At 42.6% G+C, this 15,851-nt stretch overlaps 1 protein-coding gene across 7 annotated transcripts in view; it reads left to right on the top strand.

The window, feature by feature from the left end:
• The window catches only part of PPP2R2B (protein phosphatase 2 regulatory subunit Bbeta), a 451,980-nt gene that overhangs the window by 384,308 nt on the left and 51,821 nt on the right, over positions 1-15,851 (top strand). For all 7 annotated transcript variants that reach the window (XM_059417855.1, XM_059417852.1, XM_059417851.1 and 4 more), the window contains one exon: positions 3,483-3,660. In XM_059417855.1, coding sequence (XP_059273838.1) covers positions 3,483-3,660 — 178 coding nt within the window. The remainder of the gene's footprint in view (positions 1-3,482; positions 3,661-15,851) is intronic.

Raw genomic sequence — 15,851 nt, 5'->3', positions numbered from 1 at the left:
CATTCGTCACTTTCTGTCACGTATGATACATGAGTGTGGTGGGAGACGGTGGAAGGAACACCAGCTCTGCAGTCAAGTAGGCTCTCGTATTAAATTCTGAAAATGGCCTAAAAAAAAATAAATAAATAACTAAAAAAAAAAATTTAAAAAATAATAAAATAAATAAATAAATAAATGAATACTGAAAATGCCTCAGAGTCCCCACAGCCTCCTCTAGCTGGGCAGCCCTGGGCCAGTGACTTCCACTCTCCGAACCTGAGCTCTCTCCTTGTAATAGTACTCCCACGAGTACCTATTTCACAGAGCTGGTGAAAGAATTCCCAGGAAAGATGTATGAAGAATGATTGACACAGAGGAGTAAATGCCCGATAACTATTTGCGAGGAGAGTTCCCAAGAGCAGAGACACTTTTTTAAATCCATTACAAAGTCTTGACTTGGATGCACCCTTCACTGGTGTTGATAGTGTATCCTCTTCCTTTCCAACTTTTTACTTCATTTGTCCTCTAACTTGTACTCCACCGCACCTCAGGAATGATCGCATCAAAAGTTTGATCATCCCACAGTCATTGAAAGTCTTTTCATTTCTGCTCATTTCTCTAAAGATAATAGCAAAAATCTTTTGGAGGTGGGGGGCTTGCCTGTGACCTCTCCTGTTACTTCATCTCTTACCAAGGTTCCCATCACTCCCTCTATCTCACCCACATTGACCTATCAGCCCTTCATTCCTGTCCTACCCCCACCACAGGACCTTTGCATGGGCTATTTTCTCCAGCTGGAACATTCTTCTCTCCCCTCCTGGGCTAGTAAACATCTTCTCATCCTTCACAGTTATCCATCCCAAACTTCCTTAGCATCAGCTCTCCAGAACTCTCTGGCCATTTTAGATCCCCCCTTGCATGCTATTCTCTCCTTTGGGACACTTACTGCATTTTATTACAGCATGACTTTGTATTTACCTCCTCCATCTAGACCAGCTGGATGAAGGCAGGAAGTGTTTGGTTTTGCTCACCAGTTGGATCCCACCCCACCCCACCCCCGGCCCTTGCAGTCAAATGCTCTACCACTGCCCCCAGGACCTTGTATATAGCCTAATAAATGTCTTTCAAGGGGGAGAAGGAGGCAGAACAAGAGGATACATTATCTCCACAGATCCCAACTATCCTTCCTGATAACTAGAGGTATTACTGTTAATCACCCATGGTCACACAGCCTTTAGGTTTGCCATGAATCTGTGATGAGGTCTTATAGTTCTTTTAGTTCTTATAAGTTCTTGCCATTCCTGAGCTTATGCTCTAAAACCATCATCCATAATTGGAGGGGGAGGGTTCACAAAGACTTGCCCTCCCCTCCCTCTCCTGGTGGTCGGAGGATTCCTAGCTCTTCCTACATCCACGCCGCCTGTCTAGCACCACAGCAATAGAGTGCTCTGATTCTTCTTTTTTTTTTCTTTTTTTAAAAGATTTTATTTATTTATTTCACAGAGATCACATCATTTATTTATTTCACCACCAGAGATCACAAGTAGGCAGAGAGGCAGGCAGAGAGAGGAGGAAGCAGGCTCCCTGCTGAGCATAGAGTCCATGATCCCTGGACCCTGGGATCATGACCTGAGCTGAAGGCAGAGGCTTTAACCCACTGAGCCACCCAGGCGCCCCTACTCTGATTCTTCTGAATTATTTATCTGATTTTAAAACTCTTCAAAAGTTTGAAGGAGCTAAGCTCCTCCAAGACTGAACTGGGAGAATTCTGTTTTATAAAATGTTACATTGTTGAGATGAGTATACTTCACAAAATGTAACCTTTGTTTCTGCCCTCCCCCCTTCACCCCCTGGGCTGAAACAAATCCAGAACTGAAGTCTTAATTGAGCACCTGCAAAGGAATCAGTCAGCAAGTCCGCTCAGTTGCAAGAGATGACTTCCTTAAAAGGGAAATCGTTTTGGCCCTTTTACTTTCTTGTTTCTGGTAAAGGATCACATCTGTGTTTTGTGTTTGTTTTGTTTTGTTTTTAGTCTGCCCCCTGTCAGGCACTGGTAGGTTCTCTCTCACTTTCTCAGGAGCCAGTTCACCCGGGTGTAGTCAGAAGTGCGCTTGAATTCAAAGAGGGAGTCAAAAGAGCATTGCGTCTTTGTTCATATTTGCCAGGAAGAGCTTCGTGTGTTGGAATTGATGTAACCGCCTGATTCTTTGACCTATGGGGAAGAAGACATTTGCTCAAATATTCTTATTCACTCATTCAACAAATAATCACTGAGTATACTTTATATATCAGTAAGATGACCACATACTTTATTGTCCAAACTAGGACAGTTCTGATGTGGAAGTGGATATTATGGTACATGAAGACAACAGGTATAAACCAAGATTTTCCCAGGTAAAACAGGATGTCAATGAGTGCTCTATATGCTAATGGCTGAATTTGGGCTCTTAGAATCTTAGGTGGTGATATATTTTCCCAAAATGCCCTTAAAGATTGGAGAAAAAGCCAGGATGGGGTCTAGACCTCCTAAGATCTGTGGTATAAATGTAGATCAAAGTTGAACTAGATATTTCTGAAACTTGCCCACAACTTCCTTCTCATTTATTTATTTATTGGTGATTTTTTTTCAGTGTTCCAAGATTCATTGTTTATGCACCACACCTAGTGCTCCATGCAATACATGCCCTCCTTAATACCCACCACCAGGCTGACCCACCCCCACCGACCCTCCTCCCCTCCAGAACCCTCAGTCTGTTTCTCAGAATCCACAGTCCCTCATGGCTCATTTCCCCCTCTGATTTCCCCTAACTCACTTCTCCTCTCCTTCACTTACTCCACAAGTAAGTGAAGCCATATGATAATTGACAACTTCCTTTTTAAACTACACTTCTTTTTTTTTTTTTTAAGATTTTATTTATTGATTTGACCGAGACACAACAAGAGAGGGAACAGAAGCAGGGGGAGAGGGAGAGGAAAGAAACAGGCTTCCCGCTAAACAGGGAGCCGGATGTGGGCTCGATCCCAGGACCCTGGAATCATGACCTGAGCCAAAGGCAGACGCTTAACGACTGAGCCACCCAGGTGCCCCACTATACTTCTTTTTGAAACAAACAAGCGAGCAGCTTAGAGCAACAGCTCTGGGAGCTAAGGACAGCACTGTAGATTCTCAGTTCAGTGACCCTAGGATGAGGCCCCCTAGAGCAGCCAGGGAAAAACGCTCAGAGCCTATAAAGGGTAAAATTGCCCATGAGGGCTAAGTGATGGTGACATCTTTTGAGAAGGATGTAAAACTGAAAGGAATAGACCAAAAATAAACAAATAAATAAATAAAACTAAAAGCAGCAGAGGAGACAGAAACCTGGGATTTATCAGTCTACTTCTCTAACTTCAAGTTTTTAACTGTGGTCATGATTTTGTGTGAATGGTGAAGGACATAAATGTGCACACGTTTTCCCTGGTGAAGAGCTTTGGTTCTGAAGTGATCTGTTTCTCTTTCATCCCAGGTGCCTGTCCTGAGACCCATGGACCTGATGGTGGAGGCCACCCCGCGAAGAGTATTTGCCAACGCACACACATATCACATCAACTCTATATCAGTCAACAGTGACTATGAGACCTACATGTCAGCTGATGACCTGAGGATTAATCTCTGGAACTTTGAAATAACCAATCAAAGTTTTAGTATCCTTTCTTGGGGGCCAATAACCAGGTGGCTTGAATCCTAAGTATTCAGGTATGATCAGGCTTGGGGGGAAGTAGAAGAGAAAGAAGCCATTGCTACCACTGCTCCTAGCAGTTGTGGAGGGCTGTTCCCTTTTCATTTGTGTCGGCATCCATCCTTCTTCCTAACAAACTTAGAGAAGTATTGAATTACTGACGTAGCAGTCCAGCGCTGTCTCTGGGTTGGAACTCGGAGTCAGTTCGTTGGCATAAAAACATTCGTGTGTCGTGAACTCAAGTCAGTTGCAACTTTATCAACTATAAGATAAGACCCCAGAATTCAGTTAGGGTTCCCTCCTCTTGTGAAAGGATTTGTAAATGGCCTCTATGGGCAGCAGGTATTCGTGAGATGGTTTTCGTTTTATCAACATGGTAAAATAATACTGGCTGCCATTTATTGAATTTGAAGCACTACAATAGGAGCTTCATGTGTTGACTCTCATTTTGAGAAGTGCATATATTGTAATTTTACAGATTGATGAATTTCCACAGAGCACACCTGTATAACCAGCATCCAGATCATGAAACAAAACTGTGTTAGCAACCCTCACATCCCCATCATGCTTCCTTCTAGTCCCCATACACCAAAGGTATATTTGATATAACAACCCCCTAATGTAAATATTACTGTCCCCTATTTAGCTAAAATCCAGAAACATCAAGAAAATTGTTGAATGAGTGTCTGAGCCAACATTCTAATTCCATTACCATGAGTCTCTGTTTCATAATATGGGTCATTTATTCCCTACCTTTCCTGTGTCCATCCCTCCACAACCCTGACTCCTCACTTGAATTCCCATTCTCAGGTAATGATTTCTCTATCCAGGCTGCTGAGCACCTGACCTGGGAGTCATTATGGATTTTTTTTTTCTCACTCACCAACCTCCCTACCCCCAACCCAATCTATAAGTCCCACTAGTGCTTACTCTGAAGTATATCTCAGATCAGCTCCTTGCTCTCTCTCCCTCTCCACTCCTGCTACCCTACATGAGCATAGGCCACTATCCCTTCCTCTATGTGACTATAGTAATCTCCTGTTTAGTAGCCTTTTTTTTTCTTGATCTTCTACATAGTTCATGTTCCCATAAAAGAGTGGACCTTTCAGTATTTAATTCAGATTTCATTCTTCCCCTGCTTAAGACACTCTAATAACTTCCCAGTGAATTTAGAATAAAACCCAAGTTCTTTACCTTGAACTTTAAGATTCTCTATGGCCTGGTCCCTGCCTCCCTCTTTGATATCCTGTCATATCACTCTCCCCGAATTCACTCTGCTTCAGCCAACTCATCTCTTTTCTGTTCCTGGATAAACCTTGTTCTTATGTCTCTTCTTTGTATTTGCTGTCCCCTCTATCTGGAATACTCTGTCCCCAGAGTTCACATGGCTAACTACATCCATTGTTCACATTTCAAACTCATGGCACCTCCTCAGTGGCCCTTTTCCCATTAACTACCAAGTAGCCACCAATAGCCTTCTATCCCTCTTATCTTCACAGTACATATCACTATTTGAAATTGGGTGCATGTGTGTATTTTGGATTTCCCCATGTTTAAGTGTAAACTCTATGAGAGAAGGGACTTTATATGATCCATTCCTGTATCTGAGTACCTAGAACATTCTGAGATACAGAAAATGCCATTTTGAGTAGCCAGGGCAAGTTTGAAGTGTGATAGATCACTGAAACAGAACTATCCAGTAGACAGTTGATTGCTTTTTTTTAAGATTTACTTAGAAAGAATGAGCTGGGGAGGGAGAGGAACAAGCAGACTCCCTAGTGAGCAGGGAGCCTGACACAGAGCTCAATCTCACAACCCTGGGATTGTCACCTTAGCTGAAACCAAGAGTCAGATGCTTAACTGACTGAGCCGCCCAAGTGCCCCGGTGATCATGAAATTTAAGCTGGAAATATCATTTAAAGAGTACGTTCGTTATAGTAAAGCTATGAATCTTTTGATAAAAATAGACTACATAGTGTCTCAAACACAAAGAAGATGATTTCTGTTATAAAGACCATTATGATCATCCCCACCAAAAAGCAATCTCCTCCAAACTGTGAATCAAAGAAATAGGTCCTTCCATCTTGCAGCTCCCCACTGTCACCAGCCTGACCTGCAGTCAAGACAACAAAAGGAAATATTGTAGAGAACCCCACACAGGAGGCTCTTTTGGGCCAGGCCCTCAAATAGCATGAATCCCATTGGTTAGAAGTCAGTCACATGTCTACCTCTAACTGCAAAGCATGCTGGGAAATGTAGTGTAGCTATGTGTGTTTAAAAAATATATATATTGACCTGGTTTTGGTACACAGTTAGCTAGTCTCCACCACAGAAAAGTGCTTGATAGTTGCCCAAGGCTTTTTTCCCCTTACGTCTTTATTTAAATAGCAGTGAACTTACAGTGTTATATTAGTTTCAGCTGTACAATATGGTGATTCAACACTTGCATAAGTCACCCAGTGCTCATCACGACCCTCCCTAATGTCTGTCACCAATTCCACACATCCCCCACTCCCCTCCCCTCCAGTAACCATGACTTTGTTCTCTATATAGAAGAGTCTGTTTCTTGGTTTGCCAAGGTCTTCTAAGAAAGGCAGTTTAAGCAAGCAATGGCAGTGATGGAGGCACTAAGACCTGATCCTCAGGACCATGACTGACACCTCCTGTTGGTTACAGAGCAGACTCTACCTACTATCTGAGCCTCAGGAGGTCTGCCTACAGATTTTGTCTGGAAGTTCAGCTGCAAATAGGATGAATGTGGGTTGTGGTTCCTCTCTCCCTTTACACCTTTTCCAAGAGCCAGGAATCTGCTTGGTCTCAGCTGCTATCTCTCTGAGCGCCTGCTGTCCCCTGTCTAGGTGACATGTTTTCTGGATTTGCCTCTAGGCCTTCAAAAGGGAGGGGGGTTTCTTTAGGCATTTGGGGAGACAGATGCCTTGGGGAGAATGCAAAGGGGAAATATTAATAGCACAATTTAGGTTATATTCTGCAGATGTGTGACAGCCTGCCAGATGCCGGCATACAAATGAGACTGTGCCACTCACCCTGAAAGCAGCCATATGTAAAATCATCATCGTCATCATGAGGATGATGATCACTGGTATCTATTCAGTTCTTTTCAACCACACCGCCTTAAGTGCTGAGCTGATGGTACAAACTGGGACCCTTTTGCCTCTTGTCACTAAAGTGTAGCCACCTCTGGGGGAGGATGCGGCCAGCTTTCAAAACACCCTCAGAAAAACACCAGCCAGCAGGCAGCTCTTATTAAATCACACAGTGTTTAGTGCCATTTCCGTGATGCCTCTTATTCACTGCGGAGACTGGAAAACGTGGTTCAGGTTAGAATGCTGGGGGTTCCCAGAGCACAGTAGGAGTACAACGGGGTTGGTAGTGAAGGGGCTTCTAAGCATGATGGGGCCTTTCTTTGTTTTCAGAATTAGCATTTATGACCGTGACGACTAGAAAAATAGAACTATCATATCAGTCTGATGATTTCATAGATCCTGAAAAATCCACTTAAGTTACAGAGGAAGTATATGTGAAGAAAAGTGAATAGTAAGACAAGCGGTCTTGCAGTCTGGTTAAAAAATAGTCATGACTTCCCCTGCCTGGCATTTGGTGTGACACTGGCATTATGGTTGAGAACACAGGCTGTGGAGTCCTAAAAGTTCTAGAAGCTCTCAAAGTCCTAAAGTTCACTCTCAGCTATACCACTTGCTGAGTATGGAAGCTTTAACATGGTTCTTAATTTATCCGGCCCTCTGTTTCATGATCTTTAGAGAGGAACTTTATCAGAGAGGATTGTGAGAACTTTTTAAAAGATTATATTTTATTTATTTATATTTAAAAGATTTATATGTTTAATATGTGTATGTGGATAAATTTCATATATACAATTGACCCTTCGACAGCAGGGGTTTGAACTACACCAGTCCACTTACACACTGATTTTTTTTTTGATAAATGCAGTACAGTACTATAAATGTATTTTTCTCTTCCTTATGATAGTCTTAATAATGTTCTCCAGCTTGCTTTATTATAAAAATATAGTTTATAATTATATATAGCATACAAAATATGTGTTAATCAATTTATGCTATCAGTAAGGTTTCTGGTCAACAGTAAGGTATTCGTCATTAAGATTTAAGGGAGCCAAAATTTACCTGTGGATTTTTGATAGCACAGGTGTCTCTGGCCCTAGTCCCCACATTGTTCAAGGGTCAACTGCATTTAAAATATATACATATATGTGTATATACCTATATATGTATGTACATATTTGGACACATATAATGCTAGTACATAGATGCACACAGAAACATACATGCTTAGGTCAGTGCCCTGCTAAATGAGCAATCAGCAGGTTTCAAAACAAGGATGATCATCATGGGAAGAACAAGTAAACTAAAAAAGTTGAATGATAGTATAGTGGATTCTATTCTGCTTCATTCATTGTCTGGTCTTCTCCATTCTAGACTCTTCCTTCGGTTTTACAGTTGGATGCTCTTTTCAAGATGTTGCTCATTCTACTCTAGATCCACATGCTTGCAGGATCTCCAAGGCCCAGGGCCTTGTGCTTAATACCAGATCATATTGTATCATTCCTGGCCTCATGACAGCTTGAATCCTCCCTCCATAGCCAATCTGTCTTTGTCTTATATAACAGGTTCTGTCTTGAAATGGTCAGACTGTGTGGCCTTAATGGGTTAACTACTTTAGGATAATAATAACAACTCATTGCTAGGGTAGTGATTTCTAAGGCAAGGAGCAACCCTAATTTTCAAATTAGTTTTCTGTGGTATACTTCAGATACTTAGAACTCTCTCCTCAAGATTAAGAGTGAGTTCACCAGTCCTTTACTAGTCCAATATGGGACCTATTAATAGGCTCCTGTCAAGTAAAAGTAAAGAGACAGCCTTCAACAACTGGATAGTGGGTACCTAGTTTGTGCCCAGCGCTGCACTTAAGCCACAGAGATAGAAAAAGTGAAAAGAAATTTCCTGCTTTCAGAATGACATTCATCAAATAATCACTCCCTCCTGCCACATGCCCTTTGTTCATGCTAGACCAATCTTCCCCAACCTCTTTGTAATTACAAACAGAAGAAAGCCCTGTGAGGAAAGGAAATACAGTTGTGTGAATGCTTCGTTTTTGAAATCTGATTCAGATGAGAGAGTAAAAGAAGACGTTGCAGAGGAATTGATGATTGGGTTGAGATCTGAAAGAGAAAGAGTATGAGCTAACTTGGCAAAGTGGTCGGGGGAGATTGGTCTAGCATGTACGAAGGGCATGTTGCAGGAGGGAGGATGACGATGTTGGGGGAACTCTAGAAAGGCCATTGTGACTAGAGCTCAGAGAATGTGGTGGAACATAGTGTAAGCAAGCCTAAAATGGTCAGCAGAAGCCACATCTTACAGAAGTCTGTTCTCTGGGCATGACACAGAACATCTCTCTGAGAGAAGACATCTGGAATCAGAGGGTGCTTCATGACTGACCTTGGTCTTAGCAGCCCTGTGCATCAGCTTCATTTGCCAACTAAGCTGAGGCCCTTTGGGACTGGATTCCCTCATTAGGGGACCTCAACTCCTGGCTTTTGTCTCTCTGGAGTACCTTGGACAGCAGCCTTCCTTTCATTCTGGTGGGATTCTACCAGCCAGGCTTTGAAGGAGACTGTGGGGCCTGATACCAGTTCGTCTCCCTTATTGCTGCTCTGGCTTCCATCCACAAATGTACATATCACTCTGAGACTGGCATTTAGTGTAAAAGGAGAGCATTCCAGTGACAGCCCTGGTGGGTTTTCGAAGGCCTGGTGCTTTGCTTATGTGGCTGCTGACTCTCTGTGCCATACCTCAGATTTGATGAGATGAGGGATTTCCCTCTGCGTGGAGAAAGCCCCATGTTGTCAAGGGATCAGGCAAGAATGCAGCTAGGCAGACTTCTTCGGCTTTTTGAGCTTCCTAGAGAAGTAGAGCTTAGTCGTTAAGAGTGCTTAGTAGTTAGTAGTAGTTAGCTTGGAAGTTAGACTCAGGAGTTACATTCAGTGGATTGGAATCCAGTTTTATCTCCTAAAATATGTGTGACCTTGAAGAGCTGCTTAACCTCTCTCTGACCCTCCATTTCCTCATCTGTTAAGGGAGATAATAATACCAGGTATCTTGTAAGGTTATTGTGGGATTAAATGAAATCATCATGTCAACTTCTTAGCCAAGCACCTGGCACAGAGAAGAGACTTAATAAATAGAAGCTATTATTATCTGTAACATTTTCCCAGGCCTCTGTTCTTCTAATCTTGTTGCCTGGATCCCATTCTTTTAAAAAAAAAAAAAAAAAAAAGGTAAATGATTTACAGTATCCAGGCCTGGCATCTTGACCTATTATTGACCTACTATAGATTTTCTGCATTTAAAAAAAACTATGCCTAAGGAAGGCTGCTAAGTCACAGTGACTTAAAGTAAAATCTATAAACATTTATTGAACACTTACTATGTGTACTGGAAATGCCAAGATGAGTAAAATTCCATCCCTGTTATTATGGCTGTTATAATCTGAAGGGTAGATGAATCAGAGTTCAACCAGAGAAGCAAACCTTTTGGGGGAGAGCAGTGTGTGTATGTGTGTGTATCTGTCTGTTCGTCTGTCTTTCTGCCTACAGAGAGAAAGAAAGGACAGGAGGGAGTGGGAGAGAGACTGACTTATTAAAATGAATTAGCCTTGCAGTTGTGTGGCTAGCCAAGCAAGTCCGGGATCTATAAGGCAATCAGTCAGGAATGGAAAAATCACAGGTGGGTTGGAATAGCACAAGCACGAATTGAAGCTTGTCCACACATCGTGGTCAGGAAGACAGAACAGTTTTGAACCCAGCCGCCTTTAGGAGTCACTTACTCAGGGGAGGCCTAAGATTTCCCTTAAATATCTTCCAGCTGATTAATCCAGGCCCACCTAGGATAATCTTCCATTGATGAACTTCAGGTCAGCCTCTTGGGGTCTTTAATCACATCTGCAGAATCTCTTACAGCAGATTCCCTAACAACAGAACTTGTGGGAGGAAGAGTGTGTGTGTGTAAGAGACAGAGAGAGGGAGAGAGAGATACACAACAGCTGCTTCCTCCCTTCTGTCCTCCAAACCTCCTGAGCTCATGTTAGCCCAACATAACCAGAAATATCCTGCAAAGGGAACACTAGGGATTCAGCCTAACTAAGTTAACATATCACAAAACCAGCAAAGCAAGTATGTGGACAAAGGGAGACAGACATGTTGTCATCCTAGGGAAGGTGAGACTAAGAATTTTTGGAGCCTGTATTAAGTACCAGGTATGTTCTACACATCATCTCTTGTAGTTTCTGCCCTCTTTTTGTAGATGAGCTATCAAGTCTAAAGGCTTTCAATATTATGTAGCTGGTCACAGACTTGGGGATTAAAATCTCAGTCACTCTTACTTCATACTCCAGTGAGATATCCTCTAGCTCACCATCTCAGATTACTCAGTTAGTACTAATAATATGGACTACATGTTAGATGTATTCAAGGTGCTAGGACACAGGACAGGGAGAATCATGAAGGAAAGGCTAGAATGCATCATAAAGGGTAACATCCGAACTGAACTGTGAAGGGAATACTGGGTGTTTGCTAATGATGGAATTCACGCTCTATGTCACGTGAATAGTAGAGTCCACAGTTATGGGATTTTCAAGTGCTCCTCCCCCAAATCATGAAGATAATCTCAGCCCAGTGTCTTTTGTAGCTCACTACATACTCATAAGCAGTAACTAATGTGGCACCATGTGTCTCTTTGTCAGTATCTCATATTGAGCCTAGCAATTGGCAAACCCTCCATAAATATTTGCACATTGGCTTTTTTGAAGCTCTTAAAAGAGGAATATCCCTTAGAGTCCTCTTCAGAGATTGCCAGTGTCTTATCATCAAGTAACACATCCATTCAGCTAACAAGATCTGGAAGCTTGGTAATCAGTACTTAATATCCAAAGATTGTATTCAGACTTTGGAAAGGCGGGGGGGAGGAAGTTCATGTCCCCTAAAAGGAAATCCAACTCTAATGTGATTAAGAATGTTCTCCATGTTCGGTACTGACAGACTCTAACTATGGCAACACGAAAAACTTCAACTGCTCTTGAACATGGGTGTCTTTCCCCGGCCAGGGTAGACTCCACTCTCCAGCCGGGTCTGCAGAAAGGCCTCCTGTTCAGTTTTCCTGTCCTTGATTGGCTTAGGTGGGGCTTAGCAAATGAAACAAAACAAAAACAAAAGAAATCTTGTTATTACCAACCAAATCTGCACAGATAAAGACAGAAGCATGCAAGGTTGTCAGCTTCAAAAGCCCACGAAACTAATGCATAAGCTATCTGTGGAAAAATAAATTTTTTTGAGATGGGATTATTCAGTCTACTGTAAAGCTATTTAATAACTTTCTCCATGAAATTATTTCATAATCAAAATTCTCAGAGGTTATTGGAGTAAATAAGATAATGCCCATTCAAAGATGAAAAAAATCAAAACCCAGAGAGGAAAAAAAATGGCTTTCCTATGTTCTGCAAGCAAAACAGACTTGGAATCAAAATTGAATCCCAATCTCCTGACCCAGTTTTGTTCCAAGCATGATATTTATCACAGTACCATCTTGAACTTTACCCATGGTGATCAGGCCTCTGGTCTTTCACCTGTCTCATGGATGGTTCTAACACAAGGAAACTACTTTTTAATATTTATTGTTTAAAAATAAGTATTTATTGTAGAGATTATTAGAATCACCTATAATCTCACCGCTTAGTTTTGGTTGTATATACAGGGAATACACATCACAGTTTAACATCATGCTAGCTAAGTCAACTACAAGGGCTGAGAAAAACAAATAAATAATAAAAGGAGAAAAAAATATTAACTCTATTTCTCCAGAAAACTGCCTTCCATTCAGCCTAGGACCTACACACACCCTGTCAACCCACACAAGTACCATTTCTCCCTCTCTTCCCTGCTTTCTTTTTCTGCTTAGCAGTCATTACTGTCTAGTATATTATATATTATGCTGATCTGCCTTGCTTTGTGACCATGTGCCCTGCTAGGATATAGGCTCCACAGATCAGGAGGATGTTTTAGATGTTTTGGTCATGGCTGTATCCACCCCCACCCCCTCCAACCCAGAAAAGTACTAGCAGTTTCTCTGTAAACATTTGTGGATTTACGTGAAGGAATGAATGAATGAGCGAATGGTAAAGGTAAATTACTCTTTGTAAACTAGACTTACTAAAGGGTAACTTACATGCTGACCTTCCATCTAATCCCTATAAGATACTAACCACATTTCCTTCCATTCTATATTCTCTCTCTCTGTCCCTCTTCCTCTGTGTTTTTTTTTACATGACTCTGGTCAGACTGTGTATATATGTATCTAACTTCTCTCACCTAATTTTATATATAAATATATATATATATTTTATATGCACACATTTACACTATACATATATATTTATAGTATATATAGTATAATAATATATACTATATAATTCATATAATACCTTGTCCTTTCCTGTCCTGAAATACTACTTGATTAAGAGAAAATGGGGAAATGATAACTGATAATTGAAAATTCATAGACCCACCCAGATGGAACTATTACTAACATTTAGAATCTTGCCTTTTGGCTCATCAGTTCCAGAGTGTAAGTTTTAAATGACTTTATGATCGTGCTATAGATGCCGTGTTTCACAGCTTTTTAACAGATTTAGAATTTCATTGCAGAAACAATTTAATGAGGAAGATCAAAATTTACTTCCCTATTTCTGTATATACAGTTTATTGTTGCTCTCTTTTTTTAATCGTGTTGCAGTAGACTTTTTTTTTTTTTTTTTGTAGAAAGCTTTTTCCAAATTGGAGATGAAGGAAATGACTTTTGAATGGCCCCCGTGTTACCCCTTAGCGTCCTGCCATTACCTTCTCTATTCCCTCACCCCACTGGTGATGTAATTTATGACTCTGGCTTCTTATTTGTTTCAAGCCAATCCCTTAAGGGGTGACCTCCCAGTGTCTTCAATTATTATTTTAAATGATGCCTTAGGCCCTGCCTGGCACAGTGATGCCCTCACCTTCCGTCCTTCCGCCTTCCAAGCATGGAGCTCAGCTGCCAAACTAGCTGTGCCCCCTCCTGTCCTCGGAGCTGCCTCCAGAGTCCCAACCGAGAAGCAGATTAACCCCTTTTGTTAGCAGAGGTAATTTGTCTGGGCTCAGCATTAATAAGGAATGCCATAAGCAGTTGGGGTCAGGAAGAACAGATCTGTCAAGCCCCAGGGTTAATTTAATAGCAATCTGTTGGCTGTCTGCCTTGTATATTAGCCATGAATCCGGTGTTATGCTTTGCTTTTGCCATTTAGTTCTTCGGGACAACAGGGAAATAATTTGGATAGAGAGTTCCAAAGCAGAGGGAAGAGAAAATTGACTGTCAAAATGCATCATTCTGTTTTCAAGATAATACAGGAAGCCACGCACTGCTTATCTCTTTTCTCTCTCCCTCCCGACATGAAGGGCAAAACCACATATGCCGAGGGCATGCATCTCCCTTTAGAACAGAGTAAGAGGAAAGTCCTGGGTTTCTATATGCGAAATACCCCACCCCTTCCTCCCCATCAGCCGCAGAATTTTGGTAACTAGTCCCCTCCCGCATGTTTTTTAGAACTCAGCAGATCCTCCATCAGTGAACAGTTCAAGAAATCCCATATGTTTCTGTCCCAGTTGATGGCTCAAAAAAGAAAAAAGTAATTATCCCATCATAGGAGACAGGAATCCTGCGTCAGATGCTGTGTCCAAACTCTGATTCTGAAAAATGTGGCCACCAAAGAGGTCAGTGAATTTAAAAAAACACAGTGAATTTTAAAATGCCCTCTGGGATTCGCTGGAGGGAGTCTCAAGAGAGCCAGGATGACTGCAGTCAGAAGGGCTGTCTCTGGAGGGTCCCTCCTCAGGGGAGGGAGAGTAGCCTGTGGCCCAGAGCCCAGGCCCTGAACTTAGACAGACCGGGTTGGAATCCCAGCTCCGCCCCCTGCTCTGTGACCTGGGTTACTTCACCTCAGTTACTGCTTCTTCCCCTGGAGAGCAGGCCTGTTCCCAGTACTGACCTCAGAAGGCAGAGAGGAAGGTCAAATGAGACAATGCGTGGCACTCGGTAACTATTAACTGTTGATTATTATCCTCTTGCTGTCCTTGACATCACAGTTATTAAAGAGAGAATTGGAGCCATTGCTGAACCCCCTGGAGTCAGACATTCTAGTCAAAAGGGCGATGCTTGGGGATGAGGGATGATGGGGAGGCATCAACGTCCCGCTTGGGTGGCAGGGAGGGAGGGAATGCAGGAAGGAGGAAGCCTAGATCCAGAGGAAGCAGCCCTACGCAGAGTCCGGAGCCCATGCCCGTGGTGGTGCTGTTCTGGGTGCTGGGGGATGTTCCTTCCTGCTTTCATGGATATCTTTAAGCTCTGCATTTTCACACGTTCTGACTTCGGGCTGTTATTTTTAGGTAAGAAAGAAATAACAGTAGCTGTAGCACCTCCCCCTCCCACACAGCAATGATCCCTTCCAGTTAGGCTTGTTTTTAGAGCTCTCCTGGTAGCGGTTGAGAAAGCTGACACCAGATTTTCGTGCCCTATTTTAGGAAAAGAGAAACACGCTCCCTGGCGTGCTAGGCTCTGGAGGCTCTTTCTAGAGGGCGATGAGATCTGTCAGCAGCTACATGCGAGTCTCTGCTCACCCGATCCCCCAGCTCCCCAGCCATGGTCACCTAAGCCCAGGGCAGGGGCCTGGTGTGGGTGGGGGGAGGGCAGAAGAGAACATCAGAGAGGCAGCTTAGGGCCTCCTGGGGCCCAGCCTCCTGCCCCCCAGCAAGCAGTGCTAACTGCAATCAGATTTAAAACCGTGGCAGCTGTTGAGTTGAAAGGTAGTGTTTTGTGAATCCAGGGGACCCACCTGCTCTGGAGACCCAAGTCATATTCGCATCTGGGCTTGGTGGGGGAAATGGTAGTAAGATGTAGTGTTAGTTGAGTCGCGAACTAATTTTAGAAAGCCCCGACAGGGCTTCTGAGAGATAACTGAAGGGGAGAAGGGCACAACAGACTACAGAGCCCTTATGGCGCCAGATCGCCTGCTGGAGCACAG

This window comes from Mustela nigripes, chromosome 12 (assembly GCF_022355385.1).
Source record: "Mustela nigripes isolate SB6536 chromosome 12, MUSNIG.SB6536, whole genome shotgun sequence".
Classification (NCBI taxonomy): Eukaryota; Metazoa; Chordata; class Mammalia; order Carnivora; family Mustelidae; genus Mustela; species Mustela nigripes.
This window is presented reverse-complemented; position numbering and strand designations above follow the sequence as displayed.